General features: G+C 41.2%; 1 protein-coding gene across 2 annotated transcripts in view; it reads right to left on the bottom strand.

Moving 5' to 3' along the window:
- The window catches only part of CCDC30 (coiled-coil domain containing 30), a 149,131-nt gene that overhangs the window by 33,601 nt on the left and 93,332 nt on the right, over window positions 1–22,198 (bottom strand). For both annotated transcript variants that reach the window (XM_030823616.1, XM_030823617.1), the window contains exon 10: window positions 10,877–10,989. In XM_030823616.1, coding sequence (XP_030679476.1) covers window positions 10,877–10,989 — 113 coding nt within the window. The remainder of the gene's footprint in view (window positions 1–10,876; window positions 10,990–22,198) is intronic.

The following is a 22,198-nucleotide window of genomic DNA, read 5'->3' as shown; positions in this document are numbered from 1 at the left end:
GCCTGTAATCCCAGCACTTTGGGAGGCTGAGGCAGGAGAATTGCTTGAGCACACAGGTTCAAGACCAGCCTGGGCAACATAGTAAGACCTTGACTCTACAAAAATAAACAAAGTTAGGCCAAGTGCGGTGGCTCACGCCTGTAATCCCAGCACTTTGGGAGGCCGAGGCGGGCAGATCACAAGGTCAGGAGATCGAGACCATCCTGGCTAACACAGTGAAACCCTGTCTCTATTAAAAATACAAAAAATTAGCCGGGCATGGTGGCGTGTGCCTGTAGTCCCAGCTACTCCAGAGGCTGAGGCAAGAGAATGGTGTGAACCCAGGAGGCGGAGCTTGCAGTGAGCAGAGATCATGCCACTGTACTCCAGCCTGGGCGACAGAGCAAGACTCCATCTCAAAATAAATAAATAAATAAACAAAATAAAATGAACAAAATTAGTCAGGTGTGGTGGCACATGCCTGTAGTCCCAGCTACTGTGGAGGCTGAAGTGGAAGGATCACTTGAGCCCAGGAGGTAAAGGCTGCAGTGAGCTGAGATTGCGCCACTGCACTCCCAGCCTGGGCAACAAAGCAAGACTCTGAAAAAAAAAAAAAAAAAAAGAAAAAGAAAAGAAAAGAAAGAAAAAAACCAAAAAAGTGTAATCATATTATTTGTAATGCAAATGCTTGAGGGGATAAGTACACCATTCTAGACGATGTGATTACTACTCATTGCATGCCTGTATCAAAACATCATCTCATGTACTGCATAAATATACACACCTACTATGTATCTATAAAATTAAAAATAAAATTTTTGTTTAAAAATCCACTTGTAACTTCTGGTAATCAGATTGTATATTCAGGGCAACTTGAATCTATGCTCCTGGGTTGCAATCCCTAAGCCTGGATCAAATAAACTCGCTACTTATATTAATTTTGCCTCAGCTTCTTCCCTTTAGGTTGACAATGGCTACCTCATGAAGCCTTCGAAAAAGCCCGAAAGGACTGGGTTTGCGGGACTTCCAAATAGCTGAACACAGGTTCCTGGAGGGTGGTGCACCCAGAGAGGGCATAGAAACTCCAAGCCCCTTCATGGGAAGGGATGCTGTGCTCTGTTCATCTCTTCCACCTGGGTGTTCATCTGTATCATTTGTAATATCCTTTGTAATAGATGGGTAACATAAGTAAGTCTTTCCTTGAGATCTGTGAGCTGTGTGCCTTTTTCCTTAGCTGATTTTAATCTGTATCCTTTCACTGTAATAAACCATAACCATAGCTGTTTTCTGAGTTTTGCACTTCATTCTAGGGAGTCATCAAACCTGAGGGGAGTCTTGGAGATTCCTGACAGATAAGTTACTTTTTTTTTTTTTTTTGCCCCTCATATTGTCCCATATACTTTGAATAACTGTGCTCTGCCTGATTTATCCGAGATCTTGAGCCACAGAGGTCTGTAGGTATTTCCCCACACTCTTGTTTGAACTTCCCTGCAGGCAGCTCTTCCTCAAATATTGTAGTTCAAGGTTACTGGTGTTTTCTAGTTTTATAAAAGCTTTTTTTTTACATTTTATTTTAGGTTTGGGGGCACACGTGAAGGTTTATTACACAGGTCAAAATGTGCCACAGGAATTTATTGCACATATTATTTCATTACCCAGGTATTGAGCCCAGTACTCAATAGTTCTTTTCTACTACTCTCTCTCTTCCCCTACTCCTCAAGTAGACCTCAGCATCTGTTGTTTCCTTCTTTGTGTTCATAGGTTTTTATCATTTAGCTCCTGAGAAGTTATTTAAAAGAAGTTATTCTAAAGAGAAGAATCTGACCCCAGAGCCTATGATCTTCCCATCATACCCTACTGCTATAATACTAACGAAAGTAGGCAAACAGATAACCCTGATTTCTCCTGATGAGATATACTTCATTTTGTACAACCAGATGGGATTGGAAGAACAAAGCAGACTTATCTAGATGCTAATTTTAGTTAAACTGGTATGGAAGAACTGCTCCAAGGGAGTCCTATATCCTTGTAAGTTGAAGGAAATGAAAATATTTCACTCCAAAGTATATTTCCTTGATATTTCAGGATACCTATTCAGAATGGCTGGAAATACAAGAATAGTTGAAAAGTTGTCTTTTGTGGGAGCAGGTGGATGAGGGGTGGGGATTTGCATCTAGAGAGAATATGTTCAGCCAGGCTTTCTCTGAGGGCCTTCCTTCCCTTGTCAGATCTAGGACAGATTCAGTGAGTCTGAAACCTTTAAAGGTGTGAAAGCGATATTGACCATCTATTCTCTCTGAGGGCTGCTATAATACCTGTGAGGTTTCATCTACATAACAAGACCACCTTTGCTAGGGAGGCCTCCTCTTCTCCCCTTCCCTTAACCTGTTTTGCCATGATCTAAGCCCCCATTCTTTCTGTAATCTCAAGATGGTGTATAAGCTTCTATACCTCATTGAAGACTGGGGTAATCTTTCTGTGGTTCTCCCCCATGCACGTTAATAGATTTGCATACTATTTCTCCTGTTTATCTGCCTTTTGTCAGTTGATTTTTCTGTGAACCTTCAGAGGGTAAAGGAGAAGTTTTCCCTTGGCCCCTGCTAAGTTGTCTCACCCTTAAATGTGTTTTTGCAGGACTCCATTTTCCAAAATAGTCCTCCTCTTTCTCCTATTTGCTAAGTGTACATAAAAGAATCATTTTGCATGTTTTTCCCTGAAGAGATTAATTTAGCTAGATACCAAACTGAGCAGTTTGGCTTCCTGTAGGCCAGAGGCATGTATACAAAGCTAGATATAGCTTGCTCGAAAGTGCATGCCGGAGTGACTGACTGCTGGGGTTGTACCCAATCCAACTTCTCCTTCTTCTACATTATATACCCCGTTTTTTTTTTGTTTTTTTTTTTTTGTTTTTTTTTTTTGCTGGGCACTGGTTTACTCAGCATAGGAACTACATTTTCTGGCTTTCCTTGCAGTTATATGAGGCCATGTAAGTAAGTTCTGGCCAACAGAATATTACTCAGCATAGGATGAGTTATTGCAGTTAGATGAGGCCATGTAAGTAAGTTCTGGCCAACAGAATGTGAATGGAAGTAGTGTGCCTTAAAGGAAAATGGAATACCCTTGCCTTCCCCTCTTTCTTTCTTACTGGCTGAAATGTAGATATGGTAGTGAATTATTTTGAACTATGTGGATAAGGGCAACATGTTAAAGATGTTGAAGCAATAACAAGATAGAGGGAGCCTAGGCTTTTGATCCATTGAGCCACCATCAGCACCCACTACATAATATGAGGCATGTACTTTTGCAGACTGTGTTCACAATTACCACAGCTGTGACTCAGATTCTTTACAAGGAGGTATTCTTTACAAAAAGGTACACTTCATAACTGTTCTCATTCTCCTTTCTGCTAGGAACGTTTGGTAAAAGATATCACTGGTTTTCAGCCGGGCGTGATGGCTCACGCTTGTAATCCCAGCACTTTGGGAGGCCGAAGCGGGTGGATCACCTGAGGTCGGGAGTTCCAGACCAGCCTGACCAACATGGAGAAACCCCGTCTCTACTAAAAATACAAAATTAGCTGGGCGTGGTGGCACATGCCTGTAATCCCAGCTACTCAGGAGGCTGAGGCAGAAGAATTGCTTGAACCTGGGAGGTAGAGGTTGCGGTGAGCTGAGATGGCACCACTGCACTCCAGCCTGGGCAACAAGAGCAAAACTCCATCTCAAAAAAAAAAAAAAAAAAAAAGATACCACTTGTTTTCAACATCCTCCAGTATATAGCTTCAGAGATGTAAGATCCAGCAGTGTGCCTGTCATCCTCTGGGTTTCCCAGCTGTTTGCAGTTGCTCTGATGTTTTGGCATCATTGATAATACAACATGTACTTCTGAAACTGAAGAAATTACGATAGTGAAAGAGATCTGACCTAACTAACTCCATCTTGCTTCTAACCTCCAAGCTGTTCGTGTTCATTCCTAGGTGTAGGCCCAACTAACTTCGGGAGAAACTTAGTTTATAGTTTAACTTCAAAACAAACTTGATAACAGCCCTTTCCCAAAACAAACCCCCTTCTTGCCTGGGGACTAGACTGCCTTTGCAGGACTAACAAATGAGCCACAAGATTAGAAATTATGGTTTAGGAGTCACTGTTGTAAACCTGAGATCAGCGCTTGAGATATTTTGCAGACCCTGTGTTGAGGTGCACCAGCTGATGACACCTAGATGGATAAACTGGCTCATGTGGTCTTGTAGCCCCCACCCAGGAACTGACTCAGTGCAAGAGGAGAGCTTCAACTTTCTGTGATTTAATCTTCGACCTGATCAATCAACACTCCCCACTTTCTAACCCCCTACCCACCAAATTTTCCTTAAAAACCCCAAACATCAAATTTTCGGGGAGACTGATTTGAGTAATAAAACTCTCGTCTCCCATACAGCTGACTCTGCATGAATTAATCTCTTTCTGTCTTGCAATTCCCCTGTCTTGATAAATCAGCTCTGTCTAGGCAGTGGACAAGTAGCACCCATTGGGTGTTACACTTCTGGAATTTCTTTCACCTATCCTGTACTGGAATATTAAAACCCAAGTCTCTAACTTCTCATGCCAGACAGCTGCTCTCTTATTCTGCCATTTGGGTAATTAAAAAAATAAATTTATTCCTTAAAAAACTTTTTTTTTTTGGTAGAGTCGAGATCTCACTTTGTTCCCTAGGCTAGTCTTGAACTCCTGGGTTCAAGTGATCCTCCTGCCTTGGCCTCTGAAAGTGCTAGGATTACAGGTGTAAGCCACCATGCCAGGCCAATTTATTATTTAAAAGAATTAATTACAGAAAGTTTGGGAAAATCCCCAACTCCCAATATGACCAGTACTATGATATTGTATTTCCTTCTAATTCCTTTTATAAGCATCTTTTGTCTAAACATTGTCTACATCAAAATGTTTATCATATGCTCTTTTCACTTATTACATTATAAGCATTTTCCTGCATTATTATCTAATATTCACAGCCATCATCCTTTACAGCTGTATTATGTCCTATTAAGTGACTGTATTATACTTTACCTAATTAGTCTCCTCTTATTTGATATTTAGGATACTCTCTGTAGTGTTACACATGGTTTGGAAAGCATGTTGATGCAATACAGCTGGTGAGAACTTACAGATTCCCTTGTCATTGCTGGCTATTTGTCGCTACTATTGGTTCGGTCTGAAGTCCTGTTGGCCACCTTGCTTGAAGAACGTGTAGATTTTCCATGCTTATTTTTGGCTTTGTTAACTATTGATGTTATGAGGTGACACAATATTTATGTTCTAAAATTTAGGAACAACTTTTAGCTTGTGTTTAAGTAAAACCAGGTTGTCTATACTTTGATTTGAAAAAAGCAAGGGAATTGTTCCTCTGGAAAAGTGGTAGAGAAAACATAAAAAATAACCATTGCCTGCGAAAGTCAGGACTGGGATCAGGGAAATGAAAACAAAAATAAAGGTAGAGTTTCAATAATTCCTTCCATTTTCTTTCCTAAATATAGTTTTCAACCTCCGATGCACATTAGAATCACACAAGGATGTTTTTAGAAAAGTACTGATCCACAGACCCTATGCCCACAGGTTTTTATTTTATTCATCTATGTTGGAGCCCAGGCATGTGCAGCGGGGTCAGAATCCACCACCCTAAAAGCCTGTGTACAAACAATGTGGAAAAACATTCAGCCTCACTAGCCATCAAAGAAATTCAAAATAGGCCAGGCGCAGTGGCTCACGCCTGTAATCCCAGCACTTTGGGAGGCCAAGGCGAGTGGATCATCTGAGGTCAGGAGTTTGAGACCAGCTTGGCCAATATGGCGAAACCCTGTCTCTACTAAAAATATAAAAACTAGCGGGGTGTGGTGGCATGCGCCTGTAGTCCCAGCTACTCAGGAGGCTGAGGCAGGAGAATTGCTTGAACCCAGGAGGTGGAGGTTGCAGTGAGCAGAGATTGTGCCACTGCACTCCAGCCTGGGTGACAAAGCGAGACTCCATCTCAAAAAAAAAAAAAAGAAGTTCAAAATAAAATGACAAGTAAGTAATTTCTGTCTATAAGTGCACTTAAAAATAATAGAATATGTTGAACAGAAGAAGTCAGACACAAAAGAGTATGAAGCTGCCCCAACAAGATTGACAGGGAGTATGTGCTGGGTTCTGGACAGCAATATAATTATAATAAAGCATTAATCAGGCTTCACTTTGGTCCACCTCTTTGTTGCTAAAAGTCACACAGCATTAGATACTGATCATTTGCATCCCCATTGTTCCTACAGACAGGACCTCTAACATTAGAATCTTTGTTTTTTTTTTAAGAATTGCTTGGCTGGGCATGGTGGCTCACACCTGTAATCCCAGCAGGGATTACAGGAGGCTGATGCGGGTGGATCATTTGAGGTCAGGAGCTCAAGACCAGCCTAGCCAACATGGTGAAACCCCATCTCTATTAAAAATATAAAAATTAGCCGGGCAGTAGTGGCACACGCCTGTAATCCCAGCTACTTGGGAGGCTGAGGCAGGAGAATCGCTTGAGCCTGGAAGGTGGAGGTTGTGGTGAGCCAAGATCAGGCCACTGCACTCCAGAGTCTGGGCAAGAGAGTGAGATCCTGTCTCAAAAAACAAACAAACAAACAAACAAACAAACAAACAAAAGGAGTTGCTTAAGATGTTTTTCAGACACAAATTCCAGCAACCAGTTTGAAGACCCCCAGAGAGGAACAGCATCAGCATGAGAATATAGCTACTTCATCTCCCTGTCCTACGACTTCACCCTGGACTCTTTGACCTATCAACTATCTTCACATTTTGGCCCAATCCAAAACTCTTAAAAACCCTAAACCTAAGTTCCTCAAGGAGATGGATTTGAGGTTTCCTCCCATCTCCTCATTTGATGACTCTACGATTAAACCTCTTTCTCTGCTGCAACCCAATGGCTTGGTGTATTGACTTGCTGTGTGCATTGGGCAACAAACCTATTATGGTTACAATTACATGTAGTATAATTCCATTTAGAAGAAATTCTAGGGCAGGCAGAAATCAGAACAGTGGCTACTTGGAGGGAGGTGGGAGAAGCAGTAGGTGCAGATCAACTGCAAACAGGTCATAGAGGACTTTAAGGGACAGTGGAAATATTCTGTATCTTTTTTTTTTTTTTTGAGATGGAGTCTTACTCTGTCATTCAGGCTAGGGTGCAGTGGCATGATCTTGGCTCACTGCAATATCTGCCTCCTGGGCTCAAGTGGTCCTCCTGCCTCAGCCTCCCGAGTAGCTGGGGCCACAGATGTGCACCACCATGCCTAGCTAATTTTTGTATTTTTGGTAGAGTCAGGGTTTCACCATGTTGACTGGCCTGGTCTTGAACTCCTGAGCTCATGCAATTTGCCCGCCTCAGCCTCCCAAAGTGTTGGTATTACAGGCATAAGATAAGCCACTGCGCCTGGCCCTGTTCTGTATCTTCACTGGGGTGGTGGTAATATGGGCACAAACATTTGTCAAAACTTATCCAATTGTACATTTAAAAATCTTTGCATTTATTATATGCAAATTATATCTCAATTAAAGAATATTGGCCGGGCGCAGTGGCTCACGCCTGTAATCCCAGCACTTTGGGAGGCCGAGGCAGGTGGATCATGAGGTCAGGAGATCGAGACCATCCTCGCTAACACGGTGAAACTCTGTCTGTACTAAAAATACAAAAAATTAGCCGGGCATAGTGGCGGGCACCTGTAGTCCCAGCTACTCGGGAGGCTGAGGCAGGAGAATGGCGTGAACCCAGGAGGTGGAGCTTGCAGTGAGCTGAGATTGCGCCACTGCACTCCATCCTGGGCGACAGAGCGAGACTCCATCTCAAAAAAAAAAAAGAATATTGGGGAAAACTTCATCAGAACCTCTCTCCCCCATCAGTAGTAGTACTCAACGCTAATGAGGATGTGGTAAAATTGCTGCTCTTATATAATGAAGGCAGAAAAATTTCGTAGTGTCAGAGGCATTTGAACCAGAGCAACTCCGTGTTGAATAAGGGCTGGGTAAAATGAGAATGAGACCTGCTGGGCTGCATTCCCATTAGTTAGGCATTCTTAATCACAGGATGAGATAGGAAGTTGGCACAAGATACAGGTCACAAAGATCCCAGTGATAAAACAGGATACAGTAAAGAAGCCAGCCAAAACCTGCCAAAACCGATATGGCAATGAAAGTGACCTCTGGTCGTCCTCACTCCTCATTATATGCTAATTATAATGTATTAGCATGATAAAAGACACTTCCATCAGCACCATGACAGTTTACTAATGCCATGGCAACATCTGGAAATTACCCTATATAGACTAAAAAAAAGAGGAACCCTCAGTTCTGGGAAATTCCTGCCCCCTTCCCAGAAAGCACATGAATAGGCCGGGTGCAGTGGCTCACGCCTGTAATCCCAGCACTTTGGGAGGCCGAGGTGGGTGGATCACAAGGTCAGGAGATCGAGACTATCCTGGCTAACACGGTGAAACCCCGTCTCTACTAAAAATACCAAAAATTAGCTGGGCATGATGGCGGGTGCCTGTGGTCTCAGCTACTCTGGAGGCTGAGGCAGGAGAATGGCGTGAACCCGGGAGGCGGAGCTTGCAGTGAGCCGAGATTGTGCCACTGCACTCCAGCCTGGGCGACAGAGCGAGTTTCCGCCTCAAAAAATAAAATAAAATAAAAGAAAGCACGTGAATAATCCACCCCATATTTACAATCAAGAAATAACCATAAAAATAGACAACCAGCAGACCTTGGGGCAGCCTCTGTCTATGGAGTAGACATTCTTTTATTTCTTTACTCCCTTAGTAAGTTTGCTTTTACTTTACTTTTTAGATTCACCCTGAATTCTTTCTTGCATGATTTCCAAGAACCCTCTGTCGGGGTCTGGGTTCAGGACCCCTTTCTGGTAATAGTAGGATACTTTGGAATGTTTGCCAATACATTTTAAGATCTACAGTTCTATAAAAATAAATTTAAAAATGAAAAATATAATACCAAAATGATTTTTTTCAGCACTGTTTTGAATAAAAATATTCAACCATCAGACCAGTGAGTAATTCTTAACCAAATTAGGATTTTGTTGTGAGAGTTAATTCCAGCAGGTCTAGGATTAACCTAAACTGTTTTGCTAAAGTGCCTGTTTGGCACTGACTGTTGGTCAAGCATATGATAGAGGGAAATATAACGATTAAAATAGTGTGGCTTCATAACCTCAGGTCCAAGTAGTTTCATGGCAGTTTGTACTGGTTTATCAGCATTGTTTATTGATAACAGTGATAATGATGATTTGCACCTGGTCTCATTGAGACCCCCAAGAAGTCTCTGCTCTTGAAGCAGGTTACATGGCAGGAATATGCTTATGTGAACAACAGAATATAAAAAGTATTTAATAAAATCTCAGCTGAAACTCGGTTTTGGGCTCCCTGGTTGTGAGGTGGTCAATGAGCACATGAGTGGTTCCTGATCTGAGAGAGGAAGTGCATCCAGCCACGACCCTTACAGAGTGAACAACATTGCAGCTGCTGCCTGACTTCTCTGGTCCACTTGCTGTGAAACACACACAGGCTCTAATGCATATTCTTCCTCTAATGCTGTTTCTATATGATACCCTATTCCTGAAATAAGGTATACATTTGTTAGCACTGTAATTGTAGGTTCTGTTAGTCTGTTAGCAGTTGTACCCTGTTTAACTGCTGCTGTTAGTGCAAGGGCATATCAACTTCATGAAATATTAAATTTTATGGAAATAGCAAATTTGAAGACTATAGCAACAAAGCACAATGCTTATCATATGATATTAAGAGAAAAACAGTATAAAACTTTTATGAAAGCTATAATAAAACCATAAAATTATGTTTATTGACAAGACACTAGGAGTGAACTTGGGAGAATGTCTGTATAAGTTTTTTTTCATTCAAAAATTTTACACTGAGAGGTGTGCCATAAATAATTACAAAAAAAAAACTGCACTGGGCACAGTGGCTTATGCCTGCCTATAATCCTAGCATTTTGGGAGGCCACGGAAGGAGGATCACTTGAGGCTAGGAATTTGAGACCAGCCTGGCCAACATAGTGAGACCCCCGTCTCTATAAAAAAATTAAAAAGTGAGCTGGGTGAGCCTGCACATGACTGCAGTCCCATCTACTCAGGAGACTGAGGTGGGAGGATCACTTGAGCCCAGGAGGTCGAGGCTGCAGTGAGTTGTGATCGTGCCACTCCACTCCAGCCTGGGTGACAGAGTGAGATCCTACCTGAAAAAAGAATTTTTTTTTTTTTTTGCAATGTTGTTTCATTATATGTAAAATGAAAAAAAATTAACTGCCTAAAAACCAGATGTCATTTTACCTTTGGACAATGGTATTTGCCTGATATACATATATGTATATATGTATGTATGTATGTATAGAAAGAGAGAGTATATAAGTATCATATATGTAATAGATATATCATTATATATAACATCTACATAATATACGTATTAGTAATATTCTGCATCAATTCTCTAAAATAAAAAATAAAAAAGCTCTTTAAATGAGGAGAGGGTGGTTCAGGCTGAGGAAAGTATGTGAGGTGAAAAAAAGTGTGAAGGCAAGTGAGAAGGGTGTATTTGGGGAAAAACAAGTTCAATACCATCAAAGCTCAGTGAATGGTAATTCCCTTCTCCCTCCCTCTCTTGAGAAGAAATTAGGCCCCATATCTCCCTAGGAAAAGCCCTGTGGACAGCACTTTTGGAAACAGGAATTTTATGATGGCCCTCTTGAAAGGTTGCTTCAGTGAGCAGCGCACTGTCTAGCCCTAGAGCCTGCTCAGCAACAAATAACTACTCTACATAGTTTTCTTCCAAAGAGAACTTGTCTTTGTTTACCTCACATGGACATTAAGCAGCTTCAATAATCGCAAATATTCTTCACGTAGAGCTTCCTTCTCTTGCTGTAGCTTAGATAGCTTCTCTGACAATTCCTGGTTGCTTTTGACATGCTGAAAAACATTGAAAAATAATGAGAACTCTGACCTGACAAAGGTATGATGTTGAAGAAATGCAAAGTCTTTCTGGTAAAAAAAAAAAAAAAAAAAAACTTAAGAGTCACTCCTGCTTCTGACATCATAGTAGCTTCACGGGATTCCTGTACTTCCAGATTTTCTGAAAGTCAGCAACTATTTCCCCTTGCCTTTTGCTTCCCCAGCCTTCCCAATAATTTTGTAAGCATTTAATTCCCTTTATTAAAAATCTTCCAAGGCCAGGCGTGGTGGCTCACACCCATAATCCCAGGACTTTGGGAGGCTGAGGCAGGCATATCACTTGAGCTCAGGAGTTTGAGACCAGGCTGGGCAATATGGTAAAACCCCATATCTACAAAAAAATATAAAAATTTGCCAGGTGTGGTGGTGTGTGCCTATAGTCCCAGCTACTTGGGAGGCTGAAGTAGGAGGATGGCTTGAGTCTAGGAGGCAGAGGTTGCAGTGAGCTGAGATCATGCCACTACACTCCAGCCTGGGTGACAGAGCCAGACTCTGTCTCAAAACAAAACAAAACAGAAAAACAAAAAATCTCCCAGCTTAAAGTATATAAAGTGAAAGCTGTTCTCTTCAATTAATTAACTCTGATAAAGTATTTGGTTCTAGAAGTGACTGCAGTGATGAGAAACTCAAACTTAGGAATTTGGGATTGGTTATCTGACTTGGCTAGCTTTGAAGGTGATATAGTCTTGTCACTAGTTCTAGCAATCTATGGCAAAAGAATTGATTATCACTTAATAGTTGCTGGTAATGAAGTACTTTGGAAGACCACATGAGTGGTATAAAAAATGTGATAATGGGATTGAGGACTACAAGGATTGTGAGGTGGGCTAGCCACATCTGATCATGTTACTGAGCTTAGAAGAAAATGTCCAACTTGGGGATTTAATTACTGGAACAAGGCATTGTCTGAGAACCACAGACCTTCTATGAGTGTCCTAAAATAATTTCTCTCTTGTAGTCAGAAGACCAATATATCCAAAAACCAAATCCCAAATATCAAGTGGACTGCAGAATTACAGCACCAATTGATTTCACAGCCTTGCCAGGTCTCGTATGTGAGAAACAGGCTTTGGGAATGCATGGAAGCCTGAGAATTACAGTGCCTCTCTTGCCATCACGAGCAGTCCCTCCTCTCCTGTCTAAGGAGATTAAGTTTGAAGATTCTGTATTGATTTCACCCAAGGCACTTACCTTGTAAGAGGATGCCTATTGTCCTCAAGGCCCACCTCTATACCACCACCACTTCTCATTGTCTCCAATCCTGTAACTACAGTTGGATCCCAGCACACCACGGTGAGTTGGGGTCAAGTGTAGGGACTGACTTTGGGACTGCCATATTGAAAGAATGGCAAGATTTTGCCAACTTAAATTGGCAGAAACTCTAGGACTATATGCAGGAATGTATTTGTAGGGAGTTACAGTAATCAGTGCCCCTAACCCCTGAACAACATGACAGTTAGGGACACTGACCCCCCACACAGTTGAAAATCTGCATTATGATTTTTTTGACTCCCCACCAAATTACTAATAGCCTACTGTTAACTAGAGGCCTTATCAACAACATAAGCAGTTAACACATATTTTGTATGTGTATCATGTATTATACTCTTGCAATAAAGTAAGCTAGAGAAAATAAAATTTTATTAAGAAAACCATAAGGTAGAGAAAATATATTTACTATTCATTAAGTAGAAGTGGATCATCACAAAGTTTTTCATCCTCATTGTCTTCATGTTGAGTAGGATGAGGAGGAGAAGAAGAGGAGGAATTGGTCTTGTTATCTCAGGGGTGGCAGAGCTGGAAGAGGTGGAGAAGGTGGAAGGGAAGGCAGGAAAGGCAGGTACACTCAGTATAACTTTACAGAAATACACTGTAATTTGACTTTTTTGCTTTTTCATTTCCCTAAAAATATTTCTATACGGTACCAATCCTTCTTTCATTGTTTGTGTTAGTTTCAGTGCCTGTATCATATAGAAATGTCCATACTGTAAAATATGTCAAAAGCAGTCTTGAATATTTGCAATCCTTCTGCCAGATTGTCTGAGGTCAATCTGTTTTCTAGTACTGCTTTTTCTGCTTTCTTCCTCATCATGTGGCACTGGTTTGAAAGTGCTAATCTCCATCAAGTTGTCTTATGTAATTCCTCCTCTGGGTGTGGTGTCTGTTTGCTCTTGAATTTCTCCAAGACTCATATCTTTTTTTTTTTTTTTTTTTTTTTTGAGATGGAGAGACGGAGTTGCGCTCTGTCGCCCAGGCTGGAGGGCAGTGGTGCGATCTCGGCTCACGGCAAGCTCCGCCTCCCGGGTTCACACCATTCTCCCGCCTCAGCCTCCCCAGTAGCTGGGACTACCCAGGCGCCCACCGCCAGGCCCGGCTAATTTTTTTTTTGTATTTTTACTAGAGATGGGTTTCACCATGTTAGCGAGGATGGTCTCGATCTCCTGACCTCGTGATCTGCCCGCCTCGGCCTCCCAAAGTGCTGGGATCACAGGCGTGAGCGTGAGCCAGCGTGCCCAGCCAGACTTGATGGCTTTCACAGCTTTTTCTATAACAATGACGGCATCTCCGTGCCTGTCACTTGCCACACAAATAAACTAAAAATGACAAAAATAAAACAAACAAAAACAACGATGGCATCTTCAATAGTGCAATCCTTCCAGACTTCACTATCAGGGTTCTCTTCCATAGTTGACAATCCTTTCCATAGAGAACCGTGTGTGATGAGCCTTAAAGGGCCTTATGACCCCTGATCTAGAGGCTGAATTACAGACATGGTGTTTGGGGCTGAATTACAGACATGGTAACGAGCCTCAAAGGGCCTTATGACCCCTGGTCTAGAGGCTGAATTACAGACATGGTGTTTGGGGGCAAGGAGACCACTTCAACATCTTTGGTGTTGAACTCATGTGGTTCTGGGTGGCCAGGAGCATTTGTCCAACACCAAAAGAACCTTAAAAGGCAGTCCCTTGTTACCAAGGTACTTCTTGACTTCAGGCAGAAAGCATAGATAGAATCAATCTAGACAAAGGGTTCTTGTTGTGCAGACCTTCTTTTTATACAACCAAATGACTGACAGCTGGTGTTTACCTTTTCCCTTCAAGGCTTGGGGATTAGAAGCTTCATAGATAAGGGCAGTTCTGACAATAAACTCGACTGCATCTGCACAAAACCGTTGAGTCAGCCTATCCCTTTCTGCCTTAAATCTGTGCTCACTGATTTTCCTTACTAATAGATGTCCTTTGTGACTTTTTTTTTTTCCCAGAATAGGGCACTTTCACCTGCATTCAAAAACTGTTCAGCAGATATCCCATTTCCTCAATGACTTTCTTCCTTCCTTTCTTTTTTTTTTTTTTATAGAGACAAGTTCTTGCTATGTTGCCCAGGCTGATCTCGAACTCCTGGCCTCAAGTGATCCTCCTGCCTCAGCCTTCCAAAATGTTGGGATTACAGGAGTGAGCCACTGTGCCTGGTCACAATTATCTTCTTAATGGCATCTGGGAACTCACCTGCTGTCTCTCAGTCAGCAGAAACTGCATCCCCTATTTTCTTGATATTTTTAAAGCTAAACCTCTTCCTAAAATTAACAAACCATCTTTTGCTGGCATTATTATTTTTTAGAGATTGGGTCTTTCTCTGTTGCCCAGGCCAGAGTACAAAGGTGCAATCATAACTCACTATAGCCTCAAACTCCTGGTCTCAAGAGATCCTTCCACCTCGGCTTCCCTAGTAGCTGCTACTTTGCTGGCTTTAAATTCTCTAACTTTAAATTCTTCACTTTCCTTTTGGTTTAAATTGTCATATAATGACTTCTCTTTTTCTTGAGTCAGAATCTATAGATATGCCTTTCTTATAGTAATCCTGCACCAACATAAAAGCTGCATTTTCAATATGGATAAAAAGGTATTTCACAAAAAGTGCATGGTTTTTATGCCTGCTAGCACAGCTGCAGCAACAGCTTCATGAATTTGCTTTTCTTTTTTTATAACGGTCCTCATGTTGGATTCATTTATCTTGAAATGTTGAGCAACCACAGTTGCAGACCTCATCTATAGTACCTATGAGGCAATTCAGCTTTTTATTGTAATGTCATAATTTTTCTTTGTTTCTTGGCAGTATTTCCGACATCACTAGTGGCTACTTTGTATGAGTCCCATGCTGTAATTTAAGGTTTATGGTATTGCACTAAACACAGTGAAAAATACTTGAGACCCATGAGAGATTTCTTTTTAATTCAACACAAAATTTACTGGCGAGAGGAACCTGCTCACGCAAAGAAGATTGGTGTCACATGGCATTTTAAGAGGATACTTGCAACATGTGAACTCACTGCAGGCCAAGGCAGGTGGATCACTTGAGGTCAGGAGTTTGAGACCAGCCTGGCCAACATGGTGAAACCTCACCTCTACTAAAAATACAAAAATTAGACAGGTGTGGTGGCAGACACCTGTAATCACAGCTACTAGGGGGTCTGAAATGGGAGAATCATTTGAACCTGGGAGGCAGAGGTTGCAGTGAGCTGAGAGCGCACCACTGCACTCCAGCTCGGCAACAGAGTGAGAATCTGTTTCAAAATAAATAAATAAATAAACTTACTGCAATACCAAAAGGCAGTGGCTATGAAATTATTACAGCAGTACAGTGTGTACTATAGTTAATTTTATGCAGTTATGATTTAATACTGCATCTTTACATTTGTTTACCTTTCCCTCAACTGCAAATGACGCTATGTATGGTCTATACGTGTTTGTGTGTGTGTTTTCAAAAATGTTAACTTTATAATAGAGTTATGTACACTTTATGGAGTAAAGATAAAATAGATAGTATCTACATATACGCTTTCACAACATGCCTAACTTTTTCAATGTTTCTAAGCTATGTGGCTCATCTGCAAGTTTTTTCAAATTCTGGCAAATCTCCAGAAAATTTTCCAAAAGAATCTGCATACCAGTGGACCAACACAGTTCAAACCCATGTTGTTCACAGTCAACTGTAATGTTAAATAGGCGGAATTTATTAATATGAATGCACTTATTGGACATTCAGGATTTAATGTGTTAATTTGAACATCTAAGAGTGACTTTGGGCCAGGTGCAGTGGCTCATGCTTATAATCCCAGCATTTTGGGAGGCCGAGGCAGGTGGATCACTTGAGCCCAGGAGTTCAAGACCAGCCTGGACAACATATTGAAACTCTGTCTCTACATGCAATAATAATAATAATAATAATAATAAAATAGCCAGGCGTGGTTGCACATGCCTATAGTCCCAGCTACTTGGGAGACTGAGGTGAGAGGATCACTTAAGCCCAGGCAGTTGAGGCTGTAGTGAGCCATGATGGCACTACTGCACTCCAGCCTGGGCGACAGAGTGAGACCCTGTCTAAGAAAAAAATAATGACTTTGTTTGCTCTTTTCATTGACTGAAAGTTGGACATACAAGTGACTTATATTAAATATATTAAGGTGCCAAACTTCTTTGGCATAAGGGAGAAAAAGGCATCCAAAGGTTTAAGCAGATGGGAAATCTGGAGTGGGTTTATAGTTACTCTTCATAACCATGGGAATCCAAAAGATACTCCCCTCACCAAGGCTTTACCAAATAACACTGGTGAAAAAGCACCAAATTACTTGAAATGCTGTATAATGCTAACCTATTGAGGATAATGGTGGAGGTGCCAACATTGAAATGGCTCCCTGATTTTAATGGGGATGAAGGTACTACACAGTGTCAGAGGTCAAGTGGCAGTGCTTAACTTTCAGATACAAGGTAAGTATTATTAATGTTAGTAGGAAATTGGGCCAGAGATACAATCAAAGGGTTTGACCTATAGCTATCTTGTCATAGTTAATTGATGACAATGACAGTAGGACTAAAATATACAGGCAGCCAATTAAACTCTTACTTGAAATGTATTTTCAAACAAAGAAGTAAGTAAATAAATAAATAGAACCCCTTAGGTCTGGTGAACAAAGGCCCAATTTAAATGACAAGAATGGAAAGTAATGGCCTCTTCTTGTTCAATCCCTAGGCCTGGGTCAGCTCACAGATCCGGAGTCCTTTGAATGACGGGCATGCTAGGGTTTCTTCAGGAAAAACCCTGTGATACCGACACAAGTGTGTGATCTTCTTCCAAACATTCCCCAAAGAGGACCTGTAGTCTCTTATCAAGGGGACTGGGCACTGGAGAAAGGGAATTATATAGACTTTTGGGGAACGGCAGTATAGTGATTCCGAGTCAACACTAATAGCTTGGAACCCAAAACACCATTGAATTTCACAATTCAGGGTGTGGACCTTAAGGAAATGAGGTGAAAAATGCAGTTTAAAATCACAGCGTATCTTAGGACACGTCCACAGTGATTCAATGGCTACATGTATGTTTCTGAATCTCCTCAGTGGTTATTTCCCTAATTCTTGAATGTATAGTCAGAATAGATAATCTGGGATAGCAGACTCTCCATACTGGCTTTCAACCTGAGGAGTGAGGGCTATTGATGGAAGAAAAGGCCAAGTGCTTGGAGTTGCCTCTTTAGATTCTGGAATCAACATATACCACATTTGTTCCTTCAACTCATTTAATTTAATTTTTTAAGAGACAGAATCTCACTCTCAAATGCCTTTCTAAAATTAACAAACCACTCTTTGCTGACATTATTATTTTTTAGAGCTTGGGTCTTGCTCTGTTGCCCATGCTGGAGTGCAGTGGTGCAGTCACAGCTCAGTGCAGCCTCAAATTCCTAGGCTCAAGTGATCCTCCCTCCTCAGCCTCCCAAGTAGCTAGGACTACAGGCATGTACCACCCAGCTAATTAAAAAAAAAATTGGAGAGACAGGGTCTTACTATGTTGCTCAGGCTGGTCTCGAACTTCTGGCCTCAAGCAATCCTCCCACCTCAGCCTCCTAAAGTCCTAGAATTACAGGTGTGAGCCACTATGCGTGTCCCTTCAACCCATTTATTAAGTGAGGGCTACAGGTTTTTAGTGGTGTCCAAAGCAAGACATTTTTCTTGCTTCCAAGTTTTGGCAGTTATGAATAAAGCTGCTATAAACATCTGTATGCAGGGTTTTGGGTAGGCATAACTTTTTCAACTCCATTGGGTAAATACCAAGGAGCATGGTTGCTGGATTATATGGTAAGAGTACATTTAGTTTTGTGAAAACCAGCAAACTGTCTTCCAAAGTGACAGTGCCATTCTGCATTCCCACCAGCAATAAATGATTGCAGGCCGGGCGCGGTGGCTCACGCCTGTAATCGCAGCACTTTGGGAGGCCGAGGTGGGTGGATCACGAGGTCAGGAGATCGAGACCATCGTGGCTAACACAGTGAAACCCCGTCTCTACTAAAAATACAAAAAAAATTAGCCGGGCGTGGTGGCGGGCGCCTGTAGTCCCAGCTACTCGGAGAGGCTGAGGCAGGAGAATGGCGTGAACCCGGGAAGCGGAGCTTGCAGTGAGCCGAGATTGCTCCACTGCACTCCAGCCTGGGCGACAGAGCCAGACTCCGTCTCAAAAAAAAAAAAAAAAGATTGCAAAGATATTGCTTCATATGCTTGCCAGCATTTGGTGTTGTCAGTGCTCTGGATTTTGGTTCATTCTAATAGGTATGTAGTAGTATCTCATTGTTGTTTTAATTTGCATTTCCCTGATGACATATGATGTGGAAGTTTCCCATATTTCCAGTTTACTGATAGCATTTATAATGAATGGATGTTGGATTTTGTCAAATCCTTTTTGTGCATTTGCCACTGTTTGAATGATGGTGTTCCCTCCAAAATTCCTATTGAAACATAATTCCCCATGCAACAATATTAAGAGATATGGCCTTTGGGGGGTGATTAAGTCATGAAGGCTCTGTCCTCATGAATGGAATTAGCATCCTTATAAAAGGGCTCCCAGTTGAAGGGAGCACCCTCTTATCCTTTTATCCTTTCCACTATGTGAAGACACAGAGTTCCTCCCCTCCAGAGGGTGCAGCAACAAAGTGCCATTGGAAGCAGACAGCAGACATCATCAGACACCAATACTGCTGGCATCCTGATCTTAGACTTCCCAACCTCTAGGACTGTAAGAAATAAATTTCTGTTGTTTATAAATTACCCACCCTCAGGTATTTTGTTATAGCAGCATAAACAGACTAAGATAGCATCAATAGATAGAATCATGTGATTTTCCTTGTTAGCTTGTTGATGTGATGAATTACATAATTTATTTTCAAATGTTGAACCAGTTTTGCATACGTGAGATAAATCACTTGATCATGGTGCATAATTCTTTGTATACATTGTTGGATTTGGTTTGCTAATATTTTGTTGAGGATTTTTATAACTATGTGAGAGATACTGGTCTGTACTTTTCTTGTAATGTCTTGGGTTTTGGTATGAAGGGAATTCCAGCCTCATAGAATTAATTAGGGAGTATTCCCTCCGCTTCCATCTCCTAAAGAGACTATAGAGAATTGATATAATTTTTTCTTAAATGTTTGGTAGAAATCACCAGTGAAACCATCTGGGCCTGGTGCTTTCTGTTTTAGAAGGTTAGTATATGGATTCAATTTCTTTAATAGACATAGTTCTATTCAATCGTCTGTTTCTTCTTGTGTGAATTTTGGCAGACTATATCAAGGAATCGGTCCATTTTATTTAGGTTATCACATTTGTGGGCATAAAGTTGTTCATAATATTTATTGATGATTGCTCTAATGTTCGTGGCATCTGTAGTAATGTTCCCTCTTTCATTTCTGTTATTTGTAATTTGTAACTCATGTCCTCTCTTCCTCTTTTTTTTTGTTGTTGGGCTGGCTAGAGGCCTATCAATTTTATTAATCTTTTCAAAGAGCCAGTTTTTAGTTTTGTTGTTCTATTGAATTCCCATTTAAATTTCATTGATTTCTTAAAAATTTTTTTTACACAAACATCACCATGTTAGATAATTTCATTGATTTCTCCTCCAATTTTTATTTCTTTTTTTCTCTGCTTACTTTGGGTTTAATTTGCTCTTCTTTTTGTAATTTTCTAAGGCCAAAGCTTAGATAATTGATTTTAGATCTTTTCTTTTTCTCCTCTGTATATTTTCAAATACCCTGGTTTGAGCTCACTGATTCTTCTACTTTATCCATTCTGCTGTCAAGAGCCTTTAGTCCATTTTTCAGTTCAGCAAATGCATTTCTCACAGTTCTAGGATTTCTGTTTGATTTTTAAAAATTTCAATATATTTGTTGAATTTATCTGATGAATTTCTGAATTTCTTTTCTGTGTTATCTTGGAATTCACTGAATTTCCTTAAAACTGCCATTTTGAATTCTTGATCCAAAACCTCACACATCACCATCTTGTTAGGGCTGGTCACTGTCTCCTTGCTTTGTCTGTTTGGGGAGGTCATGGTTTCCTGTTTGCTGTTGTTCCTTTGGGCTTACATCTTTGTCTTCACATTGAAGGATTAGTTACTTATTCCAGTCTTTGCTGACTGGCTTCTTTTTATCTTTTCTAGGGTGTGTCTGCTTACAGGTTCTTTGCAGTTCATCTGTTGAATCCCCTTTACTCTAGGTCACTGCCTCCTTTTCAGGACTAGATGGGTGCCTTAAACCAAGGTTTGCCTCAGTTCTCCAAAACATTTGGAGTGCTCATCCTGGATTGTGGTTGGGGGTGTCCCAAAATGGGATGCCCTGGCTATGTGGGAAGGCTAGCTAGGGGTTCATGCCCAGAAGACTCATGGACTGTGCCTCATACAGCATGGTGGTGCAGAACAGCCACTCTGATTTTGCATCTCCTTTGGCTGAGATGAACAGCATGATTTTGTGGGCTGGGGTTGTTAGTCCCAAACTCCTCTCTTTGTTTCAAGCTGCCTTCAGGGGTTTTTCTCCCTTCAGACACTCACATTGCTTCCTGTCTTTCTTCTCTTCTAATATATGCATTCAATGCTATAAATGTCCTTCAAAGAACCACTTTCCAACAAATTTTGATAAGTTGTATTTGCACTTTCATTTAGTTCAAAATATTTTGAAATTTCTCTGGCGATTCCTTCTTTGACTTTTGTGTTTACAAGTCTGTTGTTTAATCTCCAAGTATTTGGGAGTTTTCCAGCTATCTTTCTGTTACTGATTTCTAGTTTAATTCCATTAGGGTCTGTATTAGTCCGTTCTCACACAACTATAAGGAAGTACCTGAGACTGGGTAATTTATGAAGAAAAGAGATTTAATTGACTTGCAGTTCCACAAGCTATACAGGAAGTATGGCTGGGAGGCCTCAGGAAACTTACAATCACAGCGGAAGGTGAAGGGGAAGCAAGACATGTCTTACCATGGTGAGTGGGGGAGAGAGAGAGAGAGAAAAAGGGAGGGAGGGAGAGAGTGAGAGTGAGAGAGAGAGAGAGAGAGAGCACAGGGGGAAGTGTTATACACTTTCAAACAACCAGATCTTGTGAGAACTCTATCATGAGACAGCACTAGGGGGATGGTGCTAAACCATCAGAAACTACCCCGATGATCCAATCACCTCCCACAAGGCCCCTCCTCCAACACCTGGGATCACAAGTCAACATGAGATTTGGGTGGGGACACAGAGCCAAACCATATCAGGGTCTGAGAGCATACATTGCATGATTTCTATTCTTTCATGTTTGTTAATGTGTGTTTTATGGCCCAGAATGTGGTCTATCTTGATTAACGTTCCATGAGAGCTTGAGAAGAATGTGTAATCTGCTATTGTTGGGTGAAGTAGTCTATAGATATCCACTATATCTGCTGGTTTATGGTGGTGTGGAGTTCAACTATGTCCTCACTGATTTTCTGCCTGCTGGATCTGTCCATTGCTGATAGAGGGGTATTAAAATCTGCAATGATAACAGTTAATTTCACCTACTCCTCCTTGCAGTTGTATCAATTTTTGCCTCACATATTTTGACATTCTTTTGTTAGGCACATACATATTAAAGACTGTTTTGTCTTCTTGGAGAATTGACCTTTTTAATCATTAAATAATGTTCCTCTTTATCCTGGTTATGTTCCTGATATGATTTGACTCTGTGTCCCCACCCAAATCTCATGTTGAATTGTGATCCCGAGTGTTGAAGGTGGGGCCTGGTGGAAGGTGATTGGATCATGGGGGTGGTTTCTAATGGTTTAGCTCCATGCCCCTAGTGCTGTCTGGTGATAGAGTTCTCACAAGATCCAGT

The sequence above is a fragment of the Nomascus leucogenys genome, chromosome 12 (genome assembly GCF_006542625.1).
Source record: "Nomascus leucogenys isolate Asia chromosome 12, Asia_NLE_v1, whole genome shotgun sequence".
Taxonomy (NCBI): domain Eukaryota; kingdom Metazoa; phylum Chordata; class Mammalia; order Primates; family Hylobatidae; genus Nomascus; species Nomascus leucogenys.
This window is presented reverse-complemented; position numbering and strand designations above follow the sequence as displayed.